The following is a 21,782-nucleotide window of genomic DNA, read 5'->3' on the forward strand; positions in this document are numbered from 1 at the left end:
TTTGCATCTTTAATACACCACTAATAATGCTGACAAAGAACCAAAAAAACCAAATAATTATAACCAATAATAAGCCAAATTAAATCCAGTATGAACTATCACCTTAATTAATATGTTTGCGGTGGTTAATTGGCAATTCCTAAGTGAGACTAACTGGTGGGTTCCAATATTTATGCCAGGAGACTTGAAGTCTTTTGATAATTAACATTTAGTAACATGCTGTAATTGAATTTATGCTAATTAATGTGGACTTGGGTTTTTTTTGTTGTTGTTTGTTTTTAAATTATTAACACATTAATATTAATATTAATATTATTTCCCTCAAGTGTACTTATGCCTGAGCCAATTGCCTAACTGGTGAAAATGTGAGAGACCCCAGATATAATGACACAACCCCCGCGCCCCAACATTGCGATTAAGATTTGCCTGGTACACAACACCACACACTTTCAGATTATCCTCAGATTACGCTCATGTGCTGACCGATCATCCCGACCACTCAGCGGCATAGCCAGGGATTCATTTCAGAGGGGCATGAGGAAATACTGTATGCTAATAAAATCATTGTGTGATCTTTACAATTTAAATTGGTAAGTGTGATGCACTCATTCATTCTGGCTGGATGCCAGACAGTAGTTGGGGCTGTGATGGCTTTCAGAAATTGTCATTTAATTATTTAAGGCTACTGTCAATTTCCATAGAAATAGGAAAGGCTTCCATATTAATAATGTTAATAGGCATAGGGGGAAAAAATACCTTCACGGCAGTTTCACTGAAAATCTGAAAATGATTCAAATCACGTGCTAGTAATTGGAGAAAAATCTCTTTTTTCCCTCCTGCACTTCATCAGCTGTCACCTTGATATAACTATGCTCAGAGTGTAGCTAGCTGGCTAGTAGTTTCCAAAAGGAAATGGGTAAAAATTGCATGATCCTGATAGATGAATCCTGTTTCTCACTGTTTCTCACCATGGCAGCTGCTAGCCAATAAAATGTGTTTAAACAGACTGAATATGGAGGAATAATAACCATGACTTTGTTGACCTTTTGGAATATCATTATGGTGCAATTAATGCACAAAGCTTTATTTTGCACATAGATAATCAGCTTCACTGTTTCTGTGTTATGTCAGCCACCCATAAATAAGCATTTGGAATTGCCGCTCCCACCCCTTTCCCTGCCTCTAGCTACGTCTCTGCGATCAATGATCTTGAATCTTCACGCCTGGGATCTTGCAGAATTTCTCACAAAAAAATGACTTCAGAGAAAAATTAACATGGCAGACAATGGTTTGGACAGCACGGCTGTCATTGGGTAATATTCTTAATGTTCAGCCGGAGATTGATTAGATCAGAGGTGTTGAGATTGATACACACCCCACACCACAGGATAATCTGGCATCATGTAAGACCAGGCTAAATTGGGACTCCTCCTTTTGCAGGATGGACAAATCAGCCTCAATATTGTACCATTTATCCTCTAGTGTGGCCCATATATTAGGATACAAACAATTAATTACTATGTGTTAACTTCCTTGTTTACTTTATTAATATTACATATGTTTAATGCATTGAGAAATGTATGGTATGTTAATGTTAAGTAATGCAGTAAGTAAGTTCAGAAAGCCTTGATGCTTAATAACAACATTTATGTTTTTTTTTAATTGAACTACAACTCTAATATCAAGGAATATGCAGTATTTAAATATCTCAATCTGAGGTGCTGTTATCATTCAGAATTGCTCTCTAATGGAATAGCAGGTTTCACTAATATCTCAGACAGCTCATTTTACAACCAGGACCCACTGCTGATGTAAAAAAGGCTTCATCTCCTATACAGTCAAGAGCACTGACCTGCTTAGGCAGTGAGTAGGCGTGGGATAGCGTGATATCTCCAGGAGCCGTGGCCAGCAATTGAAGATGTAATCCTAGGCTGTTATTTGGCAGCGATTTTGTGCTGCGCCTGCCTTGCCCTATCACTATGGGGAGATGGAACTCTCCTTCCATCCGCAGCAGCCAGAGGGCTGATCTTATCCTATAACAGTGGGTCATGCCTTTCTGCTTCTGCCTCATATCAAGCAGAGAGAGAAAGAGTGAGAGAGATCCGCAATTCCAAATGATTTGAAGATTTCAATTGAGACGCAATGTATAAGATGCTGCATTTTCAGCACAAATTAAATGATGCTAATAATTCTGCTTAAGTCAGGTATGAATTTTGTTGATTTATTGCATCCTTAGATATTTCTCATCATAAAAAAATCTTATTTGTGTGTGGGTTGTTTTGGGGGTGTGGATTTTTTGGGGGGAAAAGTTGCAATTTTTAATAAGATCTATGTGATTATAACAAAGTTCAGATATTATTATTATTGAATATCAGTGACTCTCAATTAAAGCACTCTCAATTACATCCCCAGCTCCCTACATTTAGAGTTACTTATCATGTAATAATGTGCAAGTCAGTAGCAATGGTGATATTAACAAAACAATGAAGAATAGCATTTCTAAACCTCACTATTAAATACTGTTCTACGGTTCTACTTGCTTACATTCTGGACTACCAGGACTGTTTCCTTCAGAACTAGAACTTCGCTTTCTAGCCAAGTGAACTAATCACATCGTGACCTCGTGTGTCACGCTCATGATGGCCCCCATGATGTCACGCTCATCCTCTTTACCATTCTCGTCTTGCTGAGATGCATAAGAAGCAATTTCTTGATGCTAAAAGCATTTAAAAAATCCTTGTAAAAAGACTGTTATGGTAAAATCTTCACCGTCAAGGATAGTGTATTGATATGATGATAAATTTAGTGTTAATTTATCAATATTTCTTACCGAAACAGAGAGCAGACTTATGGCTTATTGTTTTATTAATATTATTTACTTTTATTTTAACAGGAAGTCTCATTGAGATCAAATATCTCTTTTACAAGAGAGACCTGGCCAAGGTAGCAGCCATACAAACTCACAACAAAATTAAAATGCAACATATACACAACTTAATATACAAAGATCTACAATAAAACAAAAAAAATATAATAATAAAATATTTAAACACAGAGGCCTCTCATGGAAAACAATCACACGCCTCCCTTACCACATTCTTTACGATGCCGTTAAATTCATTGATGGATATAAATGTGTCTAATTTTAAATTGTTCTGCAATTTATTCCATGTCCAAAGTGCATAATGGGAAAATGCAGTTTTCCCCAGATCTGGAAGTTTACCCAGTATAGCTTTATAGATAAAAATATACCGGTGCTGTTTTCTGTGAGTGTTGATGTCCAACCCACCATATCATTAAGAATGCAATGGGGAGTAAGAGACTTGACATTTGCAATAAAACGTAAGGATGCATGGTACACTGAATCAAGGCTCTGTAGATTGGAGAAGGCTGCATGCATATATAACGTATCCCCGTAATCAATCTCATGCAAAAAACAGTAGCTTCCACAAGTTTTTTTCTTGGCATTTAAAGTAAAACGAGATTTATTTCTCAAATAAAAACCAATCTTTACTTTGAGTTTCCTAACTAGATTAGCAATATGTACATTAAATAAAAGCTTGTCGTCTATCCATATACCCAAGTACTTGTACAAGGACACCCTTTCAATGGATTTACCATCAGATGTGAAAATACGAACATCATCAAGCAGCTGTGAGTGAGCTTTTGAGAAGACCATGAACTCGAGCATTCAAAACCAATTTTAAACTCAAAACTTTTAAGCCATTACAAACTTCAAGTTTGTAATGACTTAAATGCAATCTGAAGCTCTTGCACTGGTTGTACAATGGAGGCAGCATATGTATAAATAACAGTGTCATATGCATACAGGGGTAATTTTGCTTGAATGGCGTTAACTAAGTTATTTATAAAAATAGAAAACAAAATAGGTCCCAAAATGGAACCCTGGTGGACCATTATATCAGCATTTGTCATTTTTGCTGTATTTGTCGTATCTTGATCATATCCATTTTAGAGACTTATAACATTTAAATGTATAAAACCAAGTCCTGTTTTCCTTTTAGAATCTGACGGGGTATGTAAACATTGCATACAGGTAGTAGGTCCAGGATTGAGCTGAACATTTCTAGACAGCATCAGTAAGGGTATAACCATACTGAAAATTTTGGTTTGACAGAAAACGATTTATCAGAACTGCCATCATCTGCAATCTGCGAGAAAGAGTCCTCTGAGATGGTTAAATAGTTATTTAACAGCATTAGATTCTGAAGATACACAATCTCGTTGACTTGCATTTGAGTGTGATAAATCTCCAGTTGATGAATGGACTGATTGACTGATGATATAACTCAATATTTTTTGTCAGAGAAGTTGAGAGATGTCGGGAGTTTAACAAGGTGAGTTCACTCTCCCTGCTGTGCCCATTAAATTCACTAAGTTTGTGCTGGCAGGCAGTTATCAGTGATTCATAAATTCAACCTTCTCAATTTCTTAATCTTCTGTATTTCAGGGTAGAATGGCAAGTTGTTTGTGCCGCCAAGCCCCGATGGAGTTGGTCATTGGACATGCACAATGCATAATCTTTGACAAACACTTACACAGCCTTGCCCTAATTGCAGCAGAGCACACTTTGCAGGCTACAAATGAACTTCTGTCTATTTAGCAACCTCCCCCAGCGCTGTCTGGCAATGCAGCTGTGCAGTGAAGTGCAGAGCTCAGTGGAGCTTAGTAGCTGCTTCAGCTGCCTCACATGTAGAAACAGACCCTGATGAACTGTCAGTGGCTGCATTTCATTTCCTAACTTAGAAGCCCACCTTGGAAAAGAATGCTGACAGCCTGCCAGTGGAGCATTCTAAAGAGCAGGGTGTGACCATAGAAATCCAGCAGCAGTATCAAGGCCATTTTGGCCTAATTTATTCCTCCATATAATGCAATAGATCAAATGCTGAACCATTTTGTGGTATATCAGGCCAAGCGAGTGGCTGCTATTCCACAGCGTACCCATTTCATAAAGGAGCTCTTCTATGCATTTGAGTTTGCAGGGAATCTGTAGCAATGCCAGATGCGGAGACTATAAGGCTGAAATCAGTGACGCCAGAAGAGAGACCAGTGGCCTCGCTAGTGGTACATGTAGACAGAACATTACAGGCAGATCCACACTGTGAGCAACCTGAATATGATAGAACTGACACATTGGTTTTAAAGAGTATGATACGCTTACACAAGCTATGCAGCAAGATATGCAAATGTAAGTTGTATTGCTAACACCATGGCACATATGCACTTCAGCCTCAAGGAGATAATGCTCGTGATGGAGGATTCAAGAATGCTTTAAGAGCTAAAGTTGATCTCACTGTCCAACAGGAGAGACAGTGGCTCTGGGCCAGTATGCCTTCGCACATTTTCACACAAAGCAGTGGTCTCACAATGGGACCTGGACTTGGTGCTAGGCAGCAACTTGCCATGCGAAAGAATAGAAGACACAGATACTTAAGACAGCCTTCTCTCTAGCCATCGCTATTCCCGGGCGAGTCAGCATTGCATGCACTATCAGTCAGCACGCAGTGGGCCTAACCCAGCATTCCTGCCAGATGGATTGACAGGTTTGTTAACCCGACCTAACCAATATTGGCACCACAGCATATTAACAAACCTATCACTCTATCTGGGCTTGCAGATGAGAGTATGCCCAAGCTGGCCCTGTGTTCAGTGAGGACTCTCAAGCTGGCCGGCTGTTTGTGTGCGTTAAGGAGCACCACAAAGTAAATCTGCTAACTAAAGACAGATGAGCTCATAGGGTAAAGGACATGATTGCACAGGCAAAAGCAGTGTGAGACAGAATATCAGTATTTTCTTATCACAAATGTTACTAAAATATAGGTTAGAAACTAATGACATTTGCATTTATTCATTCAGAAGACACTTCTATCTAAAGAGACTTGCAATTGAGCTGAGCAGTTGAATGTCAAGGACCTTGCTCAAGAGTCCAAAAAGTCCAATTTTTTTCACACTGTTGCTTTTTTTTCGTGGTCAAGGATTAATGCAGGTTCTTGAAGTAGGAGGAGCAGCACAAAAGGGAAGGTTATATTCAAAACTTGCCAACACAATGAGATTTTCACACCTATTTTAGTCCAAAAATGTATTCTTTACAGCTTTACAGCAATCTGGATGCGGAAAGGAAATCAGTGTTACAGATTTGTTATGATAAAAGGTTACAGACTATTTGGTGTTATCTTATCGTGAGTAAGAGTTCTTGGATGAGAGTGCAGTATAGTCTTTATTATTACGGCATCAGATGACAGGAAGGGCATGTCCATGGTATTCAGGTGAGATTATACTGGGTGTCCCAAAAGTCTCCATACGTAGAGGACTATGTAAGCCAGCACTACGTCGGTTGTGCCTTCGTTAGCGGATGTTTGCGGACATCGGTTGGTCCACTTCCAATCTTTCTGAATTTGTTAATAAGTTTGGCAACAGTGTCGTGTGTGATGTGCTCGCCATGTTTCCTGACAACCTTGCGACAGCTTCCTGATCCAGATATGCGAATGATTTCAATACATTCTTCTTTTGTCAAAGGCATAATTAAAGGCTATCCGAAAAAATATATATATTATATACTAAATATGAAAGATTTTGGAAAACATTTTGCCAAAAAGTGTTAATTTCCCCTATGTATGGAGACTTTTGGGACACCCTGTACATTGATGCCTACATGCATAATAATCCCGTCAACATCTGATGAATACGCAGATGGGAATGTCCTTACCAGACCACAGGATATTTATTTATTTATTTTAAAGATCTGTATGTACATGCGCCTTTGAGAGAGGGGGGAAAAACTGGCTTTGCTCAGGCCCTTTATGATAATTGAGGTAATGTGTTTTTTTTTTTTTTCTAAAAGGACTGGTAAGAGAGCCTAATGGTTTATTTGACTTTTAATATGTACAGATGCTTCAGGCAAAGTAAAAAAAATAAGCCATCGAGGAGCAATTTCAGCACGATCTAATCTCATTTGTCATGACCTGATTACCATCTTCTTTATCCTACCAGATTCTGCAGCCTAGAAGATCCTGAAACCTATGTGATAGTCTGTAACTCCACGCTTTTTTGTTGGGTGGAGAGACTGAGTTTGTTTTGGGTCTGAAAGGCAATCATCACAACTGAGCACACATACCACACAAATACATTTTTGTCCTTTGGGCGAGATTACTCATTTTGTAGCACAGGCCCGTTTGTGGTAAGCCAGTGTTAACTGTAAAAACTGCTCTGTCGAAGCCTGTGTCTTTTCTTAATAGCTTTGAGAAGAGTATGGTGTTATAGAGATTGCTCGTCTGGGACATCTTTGCTGAAAACAGTGTGCGTTTGAGGCAGTACGTATCATTCATGGCTTTATGATACGATATGTCAGACAGAGACATTTTCTCACCCAGCAAATAGATAATGGATTTCTCAGAATGTTCTGTATTCTCCTAGAGAAAATCCTCTTCAGAGAAATCCTAACCTAATGCTCCTATATGGATTTTCCCTTTCCATATGTAAATTCATTTAATGGAGTCTTCCTTTTATTTTTTCCCTTTGTATTTTTCTTTCTTACACATCCAACCAGGCAATTCCATCATGCTGCGTTTGTAGAAAATTAATTTCTTCTGTTTGTTTTGCAAATCAGCCCCTGTGAGGATTTTTAGCTTTATTTCCAGAAGGTTGCTTTATTATTTTTCGACCAAAGAAGAGGGTTAATGTGCAGTCAGCCCACGAAACACTGCTCTTTAATAAGCCTGGTTTAGGGCAACCAGTCCAGCCGGCACACTCGAGTGCTTATAGCAGGCTGGGAGTGATGAAAATCTTGTACAATTTGCATTTATATTGTGCCTTGCACGTGCCACAGTGGAATCACAGTAGGAGGGTCAGTGCAGTGCCAAAAGGTAACATGCGTCCCTGATTTAATGAGCTGATGAACAGAATGGAAGGATTTGCATTAATTGCATATTTTGGCTCTAGGCTACAGACTTTTTCTTGTTGTGCAATTTTGCCAGGTTCATGTTGCATAATGGTTTTTCAAGGTTCAAGGTTTTTTATTTGTCACATACATATTACATGCATGTGACGTAATGTAGTGAAATGTTTTTCCTTAGTAACACATCCCACATTGCAACAAGGAACAGAAGCAACAATGAACTAGATATACATAATAAAAAGAGAATGTAATAAATATAATAGACTATATAATAAAATCTAGTAGACTATACAATAAAAATTTAGCAGCCTGTAGAGAAATGTAATGTATATAGAATATGAATATATAAGTAGAATATGTTGAAAAGCAGTATATATTATATATTATGTATATTATATTATAATATATTATAACAATATATTAGGCTTGTTGTAACCTAATGACTAAAGTTAGGCTGCATGAGTTCTCAGCTGTGTTTGATATACAGACGAGCTGCTTTTATAGTCATAGGTGAGGTTTATTAAATCTTCAGTAAGCAGTGGTTCAGCTGGTGGGGTTTGAGCCAGAGAGGAAATCAAACATCAAACCTGCAGTAGCAGTCCAACAGCCGTAAGAATGTTACTATGGCAATGAGCAGGATGAACATGCCTCCTTGGCATTTTAAATTGGCCCTCATAAATTGGTACCCAAATGCAGAGACCTGGGTTTAACAGTGAAAGGGAAAAACTCTTTACAGTCTAGCACTTTGAACCAGCCGTGAGTACAACATTCTATTTCAATATTGGACTCATCAAAGTGTGCCACACACACCGTCTACTTTTTTTTTTTATTGACAGACCATTATAGCTAAAACAAAAGTCATTTTCAAAAGCTTTTACATTTCTGGCTTCACTCAGCAAAGCCTGTTTATCCCCAAGGTGACGATGTTCTTGCGACTGATGTTGAGTTCCCTGTAAATGATTTTAACCGCCCCCGCATAAAAAAGTCTCTTCGAAAGGCATGTGTTATAAAGAGCACAGATGACAAGATGAAATATTGGCAGCTCCTTTCTTGTGATTCTGGACTGATGAATAAATCTTGGCTTATGTCAAATATACTCTCTCAGCTGTGTGAGCAAACAAATCATAAATTAGGAGTAAACTGTTTTTTTTTTTTTTTGGTTTTTTTTTGAGGCACTCTTCTCAGACTTGCAGACTGGCTGAAGTGCCAGTGGGGCTGATCTCTAGCAATGTGTCTTTGCAGGAGAATCCTTATGTGATGCTGAAAGCCAACTACCAGGAGCTGGAGGGGAACGAGCGCTATGAGGGTTTTTGTGTGGACATGCTGAAGGAGCTGGCCGACATCCTGAAGTTCAACTACCGCATTAAGCTGGTGAGCGACGGAGTGTATGGTGTCCCGGGCGCCAATGGAACCTGGACGGGAATGGTGGGCGAGCTCATCGCCAGGGTGAGTTCCAGTAGAACTATAATGTAGTTTATAATTCTGAGTTTAGCCATTAATAGCAGTGATTGACAGCATTTTACGCCTCATATTGGGTAACGCCTTAGGATGATAACTCTAGGCTACAGAAGTAACCCAATATGAATACAGTATTTGGAATGAACAGATAAAACAGACACAGATAATACAAACACAGACACAAATAGGAAGTGCAATAGGGTTTTCAGAAAGCTTGCCAGAAATGGCATCTGATTGAGATGGGTCATGGTGGTTTAAATTAGGCTACTGGTTTGTTTACTGTATTTTGTATACTGTTTGTATATTTTGAGAAATAGAAAGTAAATTTGATAGAAAATGTCCGGGGCAGGTACAAGCAAAAATAATAACTGTGTGATTTGGATTAAAAGACACAATCCCAGGTATACATCTCTATTTCAAAAGAAAAAAAAATAAGGCCATGCTGTCAGGAATTTGTAGAGGAGGCAGATATAAATGCAGGAAAACATTTATTTACAGTTAGATAAAAGAAACACAGACTATGAAACATGAATGAGAAACAGTGAGGCTAGACAACACCATAAACATGATACGAATAAAGGTGATTAAAGACCGACAAGGAGTGCTAAACAATACGTGACTTACATACCTGTGCTAATTAGACAGCAACATGATTCAGGTCCTCGTGGTCATGTGACATGGTGCATGCAGTGAGCATGTGATGTACAACGGCTTGTCGGTACTGTAGTACAGAGCCGTACCGGCGCTACCATGACACATACACACACACACACACACACACACACACATACAGACACAGAAACGAACGGTTTACCTTTATTTTAGGCAGCGAAGTTGTTTTCTAAAACATCTTAAATTCAGGTAGAGTCATTAGATAAAATTCCTCATAAAGTCTTGCCATCGAGCCTTTTACTTTCCAGATGTCCCATTGTTTGTGACATCTTGCCAAATCAAACAGGGTTACCGTAATTAAAAGCGGCTAAACTTCCCCGTATCAGGCGCTGATAAAGCCATCGATAACCGTGTTTACTCTTTCCTCTCAGGCATGGGTTGCTTGTCTTAATGAATTTCAATTAGCCCTCCCAGTCCTTAACAGACACCCACACAGATGTGTTTAAAGAAGCTCAGCTGAGCATGAAGGCTATTAATCCTGTTCCGACACCCACTAACCCACACTTGATAGAAATTTCATATGCTGTAAATTCCATTCAAAGCCGTTGACCTTTTCAGCATTGATTTTATTAATTTAAAAAGTCACATCAAGCTACTTGATTTATTCAAGTGTTATTTTTGTTTTGTTTTGTTTTGTTTTTTTTTGTCAGATCTTCTCTACAGGACGTTGGATAATTTTAACAGGAGTTAAAAGCATTGAGGTGATCGGCTGGGTTTGGGGAACTGAGTTGTTAAGTGAAGTTTTTGTGGAGTTCTTGCTCTTTGTTTGAAGAGGCAGAATCCCTTTTGTGAAGTTATCTGTCTTAATTCTGCAGGCTAATGGAGGGCAAAGCTATTAGCAAAATAAAGAAAAGAGTGCCGCCTCTTATTATTGTCCCGGTTCGTTCCGTTGATATATGCTCTATACAAGTGACCTTCAGGATGCCCACTAAATTTAATTGTATCACACATACACATGAAACAATAGAGGCCAAGGAGAAAAAGTGTAAAGGTGCCTTGCGTGATACTTTATTCAACTTCTGACTCAATTCTGTCACATGGATTAGTTGCTGTGAACTTCTGAACTGGCATGTGCTTTGTCTCAATGCCAAACACTCTAGGATGAAAGACAGCAGTATCATACATTATAATAAATGTTAGGATGAGCCTTTTGTTCCAATAATTACACAATCGGCTTCTTTGTCTAGCCACCAAGCTTAGCCTGACTCCTTCTGCATGTTTAGGGATTATTGGAACAGCCTGCAAAAGAATGTCTCCGAAGGAATCGGAAATGCCACGTCGGAAACCGAAGTAAATGCATTATTCAACACAGATAGCAGTGACTTTGCCACAAAGAAGGGAGGGGGAAAAAATCAATCAATCAAGCTTGACTCAAAGTCGTAAATGTGGCAGAGTGAGCAAAGTGTATCGCAGTGAATTGTTTAACCGCATACACAATCAGTCATGTAATTCTCTGTGCTTTGAACAGTAGAATATTGCACTAATCAATATTCATGTACAACAGAAAGATGGATATTTCGGCTGTGTTTATTGATTAATATTTCCCTTACACAGGATGAGGATTTGTTTTTGTTTTTCTCACTCGCATCCTTCATTTCAGTGGAGGCTGTAAAACTAGTGATCAACCAACATGTTTTTTTAAGGGACTGATGTCTATAGAAATTGCTTAGAGTGATATTGGATTTTAAATAAATATATTACAAGAAATAAAATATGAATTAAAGTACCAAACATTAGGTGTGTTAATCATAATCATTGCTTTTGTTCCAAGATTTTCTGAGAATATTTTTCTATACCTGAGTTTACATTTCTCAGTTCTACATTTGTAAATATCATAAGATGACAAAGTGGGCTTATACAGTATGGGATATACAGTATAAACCTGTCCCTCAAGGTTAGTCTTGTATTATAATGTATATTGGTTTAGTAAGAATGTTATATTACCCATTCTTCTTTGTTTCACAATTTTTATATATGTGCAAAGACAGTATGTTGTGTTTTTCTTTTCTCAACAATCTATATCTTCTGCAAAACTGCTTTAATTTCATAAGGGCCCAAATTGCTTGATACTGGTTAGTGCTGTTTTAATGAGGGTTTAACTGGTAAAGTATTATAGTCATGTTGTTTGACTATCAAAAGGTTAAGATGTCGACCATATTGTAAACTAGGGTTAAAGGCTTTTTCTATTTTTTACACATCCTTACATAAAATGTTACTGTTTCTCTAAATAAGGCAGGAAATATAGCAAATAATTTTAAAACATTTTTAGTGTAAAAAATCATTACTCATGACGTTATCTCATTAATCATAATGTTAATTTAATCATTTAATCAACTTCACTGAATAAAATATTTGTTTTGAAAGTAAAGCATGAAAATGGTTAACTCATATGCATTCTAAAGTTAAAAACATACATTCTATGGTTTTCAAAGATTATTCACTGAGAACTGATTTACACAAATAGACACATAACTGCACTTTACACTCTGTGAAAAGATTTGACAGTTAATGAAAGAGTACAAGATTTTGTCAAAAGAACGACATTAAAAAAAGCATCGCCTGCAAATTTCAGACCACAGAAAATGAAACCAGGGGACATGTTTGATCAGATTCGACAACACCCACTGGACCTCTGGTTGTGCAGGGAGGCGTGGTTGTGATTGACACTAATATTACAAAAAAATGTGTCTCAACTCAGCTCAATATACACTATATGGCTGAAAGTTTATGGACACCTGACCATCACAATCATATGTACTTCCAGATTTAGTCACCCCTTTGCTGTTATAATAACCTTCACTCTTCTGGTAAGGCTACAATCCACTAGATTTTAGAGTGTGGCTGTGGGGATTTGCTCATTCAACCACAAGAACATTAGGCTGCCTGGGGCAATCCAGTTCATCTCAAAAGTGTTCAGTGGGGTTGAGATCAGGGCTCCGTGCAGGCCACTCGAGCTCTTCTACACCAACCTTGGGAAACCATGTCTTCATGGAGCTCGGTTTGTGCGCAGGCGTATTGTCATGCTGGAACGTGTTTGGACCTCTTAGTTCCAGTGAAAGGAAATTGTAACGCTGCAGCATACAAAGACGTCCTATACAATCGTGTGCTTCCAACTTTGTGGTTACAGTTTCAGGAAGATGTCCACAAACTGTTGGCCATATAATGCATTTGCTACATAATGTATGAATTAACCATACGTATAAACACTTTGCTCATTCCTCAGCATGAATCTCTGTGTGATTTGTAGTGTTAATCAGCTGGTATGAGACCTGTAGGCCAGTGTTACCCACATTAGAAGCATAAAAGACATCTAAGAACTCCTAAACAAGGCCCTTATATATCAGGTTAATAACTTTACAGGCTACATGATATGACTGAGCAAAGAGCAGATTCCTGGTCAATCTTCAATAAGCCAGATTTCTGCTTTCTCTTTTCTTCTGCCTGTGCCATGGCTGTAGATTGAGCCCAATTCTAATAAATGTTGCAAGGTTTTCTTTGCAGCCAAATTGCAGGCTGGCTTTCTATAAACAAGAATCTGTCAAAGTCAACAAGGCCCTTCTTCCCCCGTGTGTAAAATCCAGACACTATTGGATGAAACAACGAGCGCAAACTGTAGTCCGGATACCGCTTTTCAATATGTGAGCTCCACAATCCGCTTATCCCTGCAGTGGAGGGCAGCGGAAAAGCAGCGGAGGCTTGTAGGCTCGCCTCTGGGAGTGGAAAATCCCACACAGATGTACTTTTCAGTTTGGTTTTATTAGTTGGGCTAAGCTTTCACACTATGCCCAACAGCCCTAGATACCGTGTCAAGTAATTTATCACGACAGCCTGCCCTTCACTAAAAAAAACACTACTGTTATTCTCCCACTGTGCACGAGTCACTGTAGTACAGGTTACTGTAGCATGTTTATTTAAGCAAACACATTTATTTGGCGCATTTTGACTTTTTGTCATTTTTGTCATAAACATCATATTTCCACTAAGACTTGGCGAGTATGTGTAATTGTGTCTGCATGTTTGTTTGTTGCAGAAGGCTGATCTAGCCGTGGCCGGCTTGACCATCACAGCCGAGAGAGAGAAGGTCATTGATTTCTCCAAGCCCTTCATGACACTGGGGATTAGTATCATGTACCGAGTGCATTTGGTAAGGACACTAGGGCGATTCCGCCTACACCACTTCACTTCGCACACTACAGACCACATTAGTCAGTGTGCTGCAAAGGAGAGAAGCACTTTGGCTTGTCTAGCTGATGAAAGATTTCCCTTGGTAATGCCTTTCATATGGCTATATTCAGTAATAAATGTAAAAGTTGGAAAAATTCTAAGAGACTACACCGTTTCCTGATAATGAGGATGTCCTGCATGCTAATGCACCACAGTACCGCACTGCAGGATACACACGCAGAGCGTCAGGCTGTTTTCTAAATCAAAGGTGGGAAGGAGGAAAGAAGACGAGGGTGATTCGGAGAGACAGGCAGTATGTGTATAGAGAGAAACAGTGATTGAGGACAACTGGAAAAGACAGAGATAGAGCAAGCAAGTCAAGCAAAGAGAAGCAAACAGAGGCAGTGAAAGAGGTACGGGGATGACAGAAGCTACATGTCATATGGGTCTGACACAAATAAGTAAGGGTGAGATGAAGAGATTAAAGTAGCTCTAGCACACTGTAGAGTGATTTGGTGACTCAGTCTCTCTTCAGCATCCTCTGCTTGACGTTGGCCTTTAGAAAATCTCTGTCTTATCCAGCTCTGCAGTGCCATTCAATACCTGAATGCTATACTGCATGTGCCCTTATTTAGATCTAATTCGATTGCTATTGATCTTGTGTCCCATGATTCCTACACAGATCCACTTTTTCCCTATTCTGAGCTTAAAATGAAATTTTGCAGGTGATCAATGATGGTAGAAAATGGAATCAAATGTGGCTTGAATCACATGCTGAGGAATGCTGCTTCATCAACCCCAGTGTGCAATGTGCCGTGTTATAGCACGTACAGAATGGAGTGTGTTGAATGAGCTATATGAAGGAGTCACTGCTCTAAAGCTGCCTATAGATAATAAGCATTTTGCACAAGGCTGGGTGCACAGTACAGATAATGAGTGGTTGCCGCTTTGCTAACCACAAGTTTGGAGCAGTGCTCTACCACTGGTACTGTTTTTAATGGCTTGTTTGGAAATGCCCCACCACAGTGTAGTTTATTTATGTGCAATTTTGCAATAAATAAATAAATAAATAAATAAAATTAATGTGTCTCAGATTAATTACAAAATAAACTATCGGCCTATCATTGCTATTTAGTACAGACCTAGTAGCAGGATACATTTTTTTCTTCCAGTGTCACAGTAAATGCTTAAGGATGATGGAAATTGTTTGTACATCTGACAAAGCATCAAAATTATTGTTAGCAAGCCAGCTAACCGTATTAGGCTCTCGGAAAATTCGAACATGTTACAGTTCTCGGACATTTATACCACAGCACTGTTGAATTCTTGAATCTGATTGCTCTTTAACAGCAGCTCTGACAGTAGCATCAGCTGTAATTCAGATCACAGGTTTATATTATCACACTCATTCTCATACCTTTTTTTAGGTCAAACCCCATTCACAGGGACTTGTATGGTGGACGATCTACTGTAATCAAAGCTTTCTGAAGTTTTCTGTAAGGAAAAGTCTATTTAAAATTTTATGGTGTCGGGGTTTCAGGTCTTTGCAACAGTCAGAAAGTTTTCCACCATGGGAGAGTCTTTACAATACAGTCGCCCTATCATCCTGAGATCACGATCGCCACAGCCATACATGGACGTGAGTCAAAGAGAGCAAAATTGGCTGTGCTGTGTGGGTGGGAGGGAGGGCAAACTCTCTCAGTTGTCAATCACAGCGACAGTAGCCAGCTCTGGGTATCTGTGAGCTCATGTATGTGGAAGGGGGCAGATAGCACTTTCCTCTGAGTGTGTTACGCCACCCCGTGACATATGAGCAGCATGAGCAGGAGGTTAGAACGATGACTGGCTTCATGTGTCCCACATTAATGTATAACAATGAATGCATTAATATAAACCTGAGGTTTGCATTAAAGCCGAACTCCTGTGATGAGCCGAAAATTAATCAACTCATTCTGACCAATCAGAATGGAGAATTCAACAGCTCTGTAGTATAAGCTCTAATAGCATTCGCTGTAAGCTGCAGTAGCACAAAGTCTATACAGAGTCTGCTCTTTGCATGGACAAACAATGGCATTGCTAGCACAAATTAATTTTGCTACTTAACATCTGTAGGCAGCCTTTATCCTAGTGTTCTGTTCACTGATTAGCATCGGATGTCCCACTGACCCTGGATTAAACATTTTACTTTTACAGCAATACAGTTGTTACGATTGTTTTATTCAGTACCCAGTGTAGCTTACCTTTATCACAGATGTTTGTACTACCAAAAGTATTTATAAAAATAGACGTGCAAAACCTTTTCACAAGTTTAGTTCACAGGAGGAAGTAAAAATAAGAGAGCTTTGGTTTCATATTTACAATAAACACATTTTTGCTTTTATTTTAGTTTGTTGCTGCTACGTCAAATGACCTGAACTTTAAGCATTAGTATTAGTAGAAAATAATTAGGAAAACTGCAGCAGGTATATAAAGTGTGACCTGAGCAGCACATTCGGGTTAATTCTCCTGCTCCTGCCGCCACTTGTGTGAGGTACATGAAGCCTCTCGGGAGTAAATTGTAGGCGGGTCGAGTATAGGGTGTGGGTGAATAAATAAATGACTAATTAGCACAATGAGTTAATTACAGAGTTGCACAGGGAGCCAGGGCAGAATCATGAACCGTCCCTGAAGGAGGTAAAAGCAGCCGTCCTGATGGATTGTGTGCATGAATGTGTACGAGAGAGAGAGAGATAAAAAGCGAGAGATGCCCTAACTCCTACTGCACAGAGAGTAGGCGAGCATTTATTCTAGGGAGCTGCAACAGTGTTTCACAGCTATTCCTGTCTGTACCTGTTTGCTTTACCACATAAGAAACAAGATCTAGACTGCGACCTTTTTGTCATTTAATAAAACAGTGTTGGCAATATATATATATATATATATATATATATATATATATATATATATATATATATATATATATATATATGTATATATTAAAAAAAAAAAACATCTCCTAAGCTACCTACAAATTCTGGAGCGTTAGAGACCTGTATGAGATCGTGATGGAAGGTGAGCTGAATGTTAACCACGCATTCCTTCATCACCCGCTTCCCTGCCTCACACAGCTGACACTGGTGCAGGCGTTTATTTTGACATACGAAGGCAGCACTTATCCTGGAGAAGGCATTTTCATGCATGTCACAAAAAGAAACTCGGCTTTGCACCTCCGGCACATGCAGCCGAAGTAAAATGCGTTACGTAACAAATTTAGAGGAGAGAGCGGTGTGAATTTACTCATAGCTGCTGTTTTGTTGGCCAGACTTTTGCTAAAAAGCCACTATCATTCTCCGTTCTTAGTCTCTGTGTTGTGATCTAGAGCACAGTGTTTCAGCGCTGTAGAGAGCTGAGTGTTCGTCACCCGCAAACACGAGGATCACGGCACACGCAAATGAGCAACACGCTCCGCTTTCTTTCTTTTCACCACACATTCCAGCTGGCTCCCGCTGCTGCAGTGCTGCTGCGCTGTGTTGATTGTGCCTTTGTGTAAACTAAAACCCAAGTTTAGCGCAAGGGCTGTAAACAAAGCGTTTTCTTTCACTCATAGCAGATTGCTGCTCGCAGCAGATTGCCGCGTGCAGTGCTGAACTTCAGTCAACAGACATATGCGAGCTCCCTCAGTGCTGCGCAACAATACAATTATTGTGCCAACATAAAAGTGCATACTGGCACATTACACTGCCTTTAGTTAATTTCTCTGTGCCTTAATGTAGCTATTTAATACTGCTGCAGCGAGAGTGATCATTGACAGCTATGACGGTGCTCGACTTGTATACACAAAGTACACACAGGCATAATTACCACACTCACTATCTCTAAGTTGACACTTATATCACTCAATTATACTAATATGGGAAGTGTTTAATTATTCCACCCCATGTTCCTGCTCCTTACACAGATATACATCATTTTCATGCTCAAGGCTCTGTAACTTTTCAAATGGCTGTTAATTATGTCACAGGCTGTGCGTTTCATGTTTGAGCTTTAACCCGCCTGCGCTATTTCCATCCACATCTCCAAGGTGTCTATATAAATTAGACTGTGGTTTGTCAGACAGTAACTGCCTCGCTGATAACATACTGTTAAGTTGTTGTCGCCTCTGATTGTATGTTCACCTGTAGGACAATCCGGCTAATTGGTTCTGACTATTGTGTAGAAGCTTTCTTCCTTTTCTGTTTAAACTATATAATTGCCCATCACTTGTGCACAAAATGAGTGTTTTTTCCCGCCGAAGAAAGGGAATAAATAAATAAATAAATAAATAAAAATAATTAAAGCTGCAAGCAGCATTTTCATTACCTAAGCAATCACAGGAAAGCAGAGCCATAACTTTAGGCAAAGGGATTCAAGAGTGATTTGTAGTTTCACTCATGATGTGTATGTTTTGACCATGGACAGTGGTGGAATTCTCTGACTGTAGGAGGAAAGATCTAGATGACCAAATGGGCAGCAGGGTGGCACTGCTGCAGCATTGTTTAAACAGGCCTCAAGATGATGTGAGCCAAGATTGGACAAAATTTGGAGGGGGAGTAGCAAAAATGGCACTTAGATGTAAGCATTTTTGGCATGTTATTGTAACTTTTGACCAGTAGGTGGCATTATCACGAACTTTGTTGCATATCCTCAGGTCATGGTCCTGAAGATGCCTACCAAGTTTTGTGTCTTCATGTTTGGTGGCTTCGCCGTCAGATTCGTTGGCCCTTTACAAGCAAACCGTTTGGACTATTCAAATTTCTTTTCTGAAGATGATGTATGGCAAATTTGGTGATGATTGGACGAAATTTGTAGGAGGAGAGGCGAAAAAACTGTTTTTGGCAAAATCCAAGTCATTGGGTGCATTGAACTCCTATCAATGAGTCCAGGAATCCAGGAATGGCTGGCTTTTAAATTTTGGACGCACAGTTCAAAAGTTATGCCCATAAATGTACTTCCAAATTAAGCCAAACTTTGACCCGATGGTGGCGCTAGAGCGTTGTCAACACTTGGCCCAAATTTGGTCAGAATGTTCCTTAGACCCTCTCCAATCAGTGTGCCAAATTTCACAACTTTTTTACCAGACCGTGCCATTATCACCCTAGCCAGAAGAAGAAGAAGAAAAAGAAAAAGAAGAAGACATAGAATAACAATAGGGTGCCTATGCACCTTCGGTGCTTGGCCCCCTAATAACACTGTACTCTTCATGGTAACACTTCATGGAACTGGGTGTCTTAGGACCAAGTCATAAAAGTATAATAGTCATATTCTGTCGCAGTTTGCTATGATAGTTTACATGCAATAATATAAAAATGCCATTTTAATATTACTGCTTGATATGATGGCTGCCATAATATTTGACGCGATGGCAGCTTATGTCCCTTTTTTATTTTGCCGTGTGTGTGTTTGCCACATTTTGTAGCTATATCCATGCCTTTAAATCTGCACTGTGGAGAGATGTCTAGTTTCTAGGCTTGTTAAAGTGCAGTCCTTGATGATGTTTGTCCTTGACTAATTTTTATTAAAAATTTGCTCTAGTTAGCATATATTTTATGACATATAATTTGTAATACTCTACTGATACCAGGGCAAAAACATACAACTTGAGATCCAAGATCTTCATATTAGATATAACAACACACATCGTTTTTTGGATGCTTTGATGTGTTATCTCTTACATATCACATGCTTAATATCACGATTGGTGCTCTAGGTCAGCATATATTTCACGCTTAGTGTCATTTAGGATTTTAGCAGAGATTTAGCAATAATGTCATGATCTAACTCATAATCTTTTGTGTGAAATTATGTATAGGTGACATTTCTAATGATGTCCTAGTAGATATCACATTTACCATTTACCGAGTATTATCATAAAACATGGAACATATGCTAACTTGAGCACACCACATGCAGTTGCTTTAAGACTACACGAGAAGCCAGGCCTCCAATAAAATGCAGCAATAAAATGATTTTATATTAAATGTATATGGAATGTGTCTATATTATTCATCACTCTTGGTGAAATTCAATATTTTAAAGAATCAACTTATCAAAAATCTCACTGCTGTATAACGCTGTTTATTCATTTAAAGTGAACTATTTTCAGCAGCCTGCATGAAAATCTCCTCTGAAGCCCATGGAAGCACTGCTTATAGACCTGCACTGATGCATGGCTTCACTGGGATCCCATGGCAGATTCAAGTATACTGTGTTTTAATGGGACAGCAGGTTAAAAGCGTTATAATATGCTATAGGGTTATAGTATGTCATTTTAATGTTACAATAAAATGTCATTGTAAGGTTATAATAAGTTTAATATCTCGGTTTGGGTCGTGCCCAGATGCACAGCTTTGCTGGGAGAAAAAATATCTAAATGTTTATTGGACAGAGCGCTTTTCATTGTCCCACATGGACGCGTGGTTTCTCCATATAATGATATGGAGAATCTCAAAGGGGCTGAACCTTGTAACCAACTGCCAATCACTGAAACACTAATGAACATGACTGACATCTCAAACTTAAATATATCGGCACCAATCAGACTCGTAAAGTGCTCAGAGCTGCAGCAGTGTTTATAGCTTGGTTGTAGCTAGAACAGTTTTATAGCTTGTTATTTTATCTTTATAAGTTGTAAATATTATACATAAATTGTAAGCATAAAGTTGTTTGTGTTTGTTTCAAATTGTTTTGTTTTTTATTTATTTATAGGTCTAGCTAGCTAGCTGTGACTGCCTTCTTCCGTGAAATTTAGCTAGCTAGTTTTAGCTAGCATTTTAGTGTGACATACGCATGACATGACATGCTGTCAGCCTGATTTTTGATGCTCTTACATATGACGAGAGACTGAGAATTAAACCAGAGGACAGTCTAACAGATGGAAGAGATCAAACAGACTATATAGATTTACAGATATATAGATATATACATCAGTAACAGACACTGGTGTTTCCACTATTTTAAAAACCATCTGCCACTGGAGTACACCTAGCAAAAAATTAGCATATTATTAAAATTTCTCATGGCATCAAACATTATAGCAGCTTTCGTGACTGCAGCACAACACAGGAACACAGCATGGCTATAGGACAGGACATAATCTGTCATAACAACTCATGAGAGTATTTGGCATCTGCTATACGTTTTTGTAATGCAAGTTTCGATGAAGTTTTACCAAAAAAATATCTTTTTCATGTTTTGGTAGTTGAAGAAAAAAAATATTTAGCAATAAGCATTCTCTAAGAAACTGTGTAGAACTGCATTCTAATCCTTTTTTCTATTTTAGGGAAGAAGACCAGGGTATTTTTCCTTCCTGGATCCCTTCTCTCCTGGGGTCTGGCTCTTCATGTTGCTGGCATATCTAGCAGTTAGCTGTGTGCTCTTCCTGGTAGCCAGGTAAATACCCAGCTCCACACTGAGACATGCAGAGGATCTGATATTCCTTTTGAAAAATAAGGGAAATAATGAAGGAATGTGTGCCGTGTATTGTATAGAAGTATTTTGCATTGCATTTGACACGTTGTTGACCTGTTAGGAAGTTTTCGTAAGGTTTCGTATTAGA

At 38.8% G+C, this 21,782-nt stretch overlaps 1 protein-coding gene across 3 annotated transcripts in view; it reads left to right on the forward strand.

Moving 5' to 3' along the window:
- grik4 (glutamate receptor, ionotropic, kainate 4) overlaps positions 1–21,782 on the forward strand; it is a 352,304-nt gene that overhangs the window by 313,265 nt on the left and 17,257 nt on the right. For all 3 annotated transcript variants that reach the window (XM_053239647.1, XM_026924740.3, XM_053239648.1), the window contains 3 exons: positions 9,158–9,361; positions 14,076–14,189; positions 21,507–21,616. In XM_053239647.1, the coding sequence (XP_053095622.1) occupies positions 9,158–9,361; positions 14,076–14,189; positions 21,507–21,616 (428 nt within the window). The remainder of the gene's footprint in view (positions 1–9,157; positions 9,362–14,075; positions 14,190–21,506; positions 21,617–21,782) is intronic.

This window comes from Pangasianodon hypophthalmus, chromosome 14 (genome assembly GCF_027358585.1).
Source record: "Pangasianodon hypophthalmus isolate fPanHyp1 chromosome 14, fPanHyp1.pri, whole genome shotgun sequence".
Taxonomy (NCBI): domain Eukaryota; kingdom Metazoa; phylum Chordata; class Actinopteri; order Siluriformes; family Pangasiidae; genus Pangasianodon; species Pangasianodon hypophthalmus.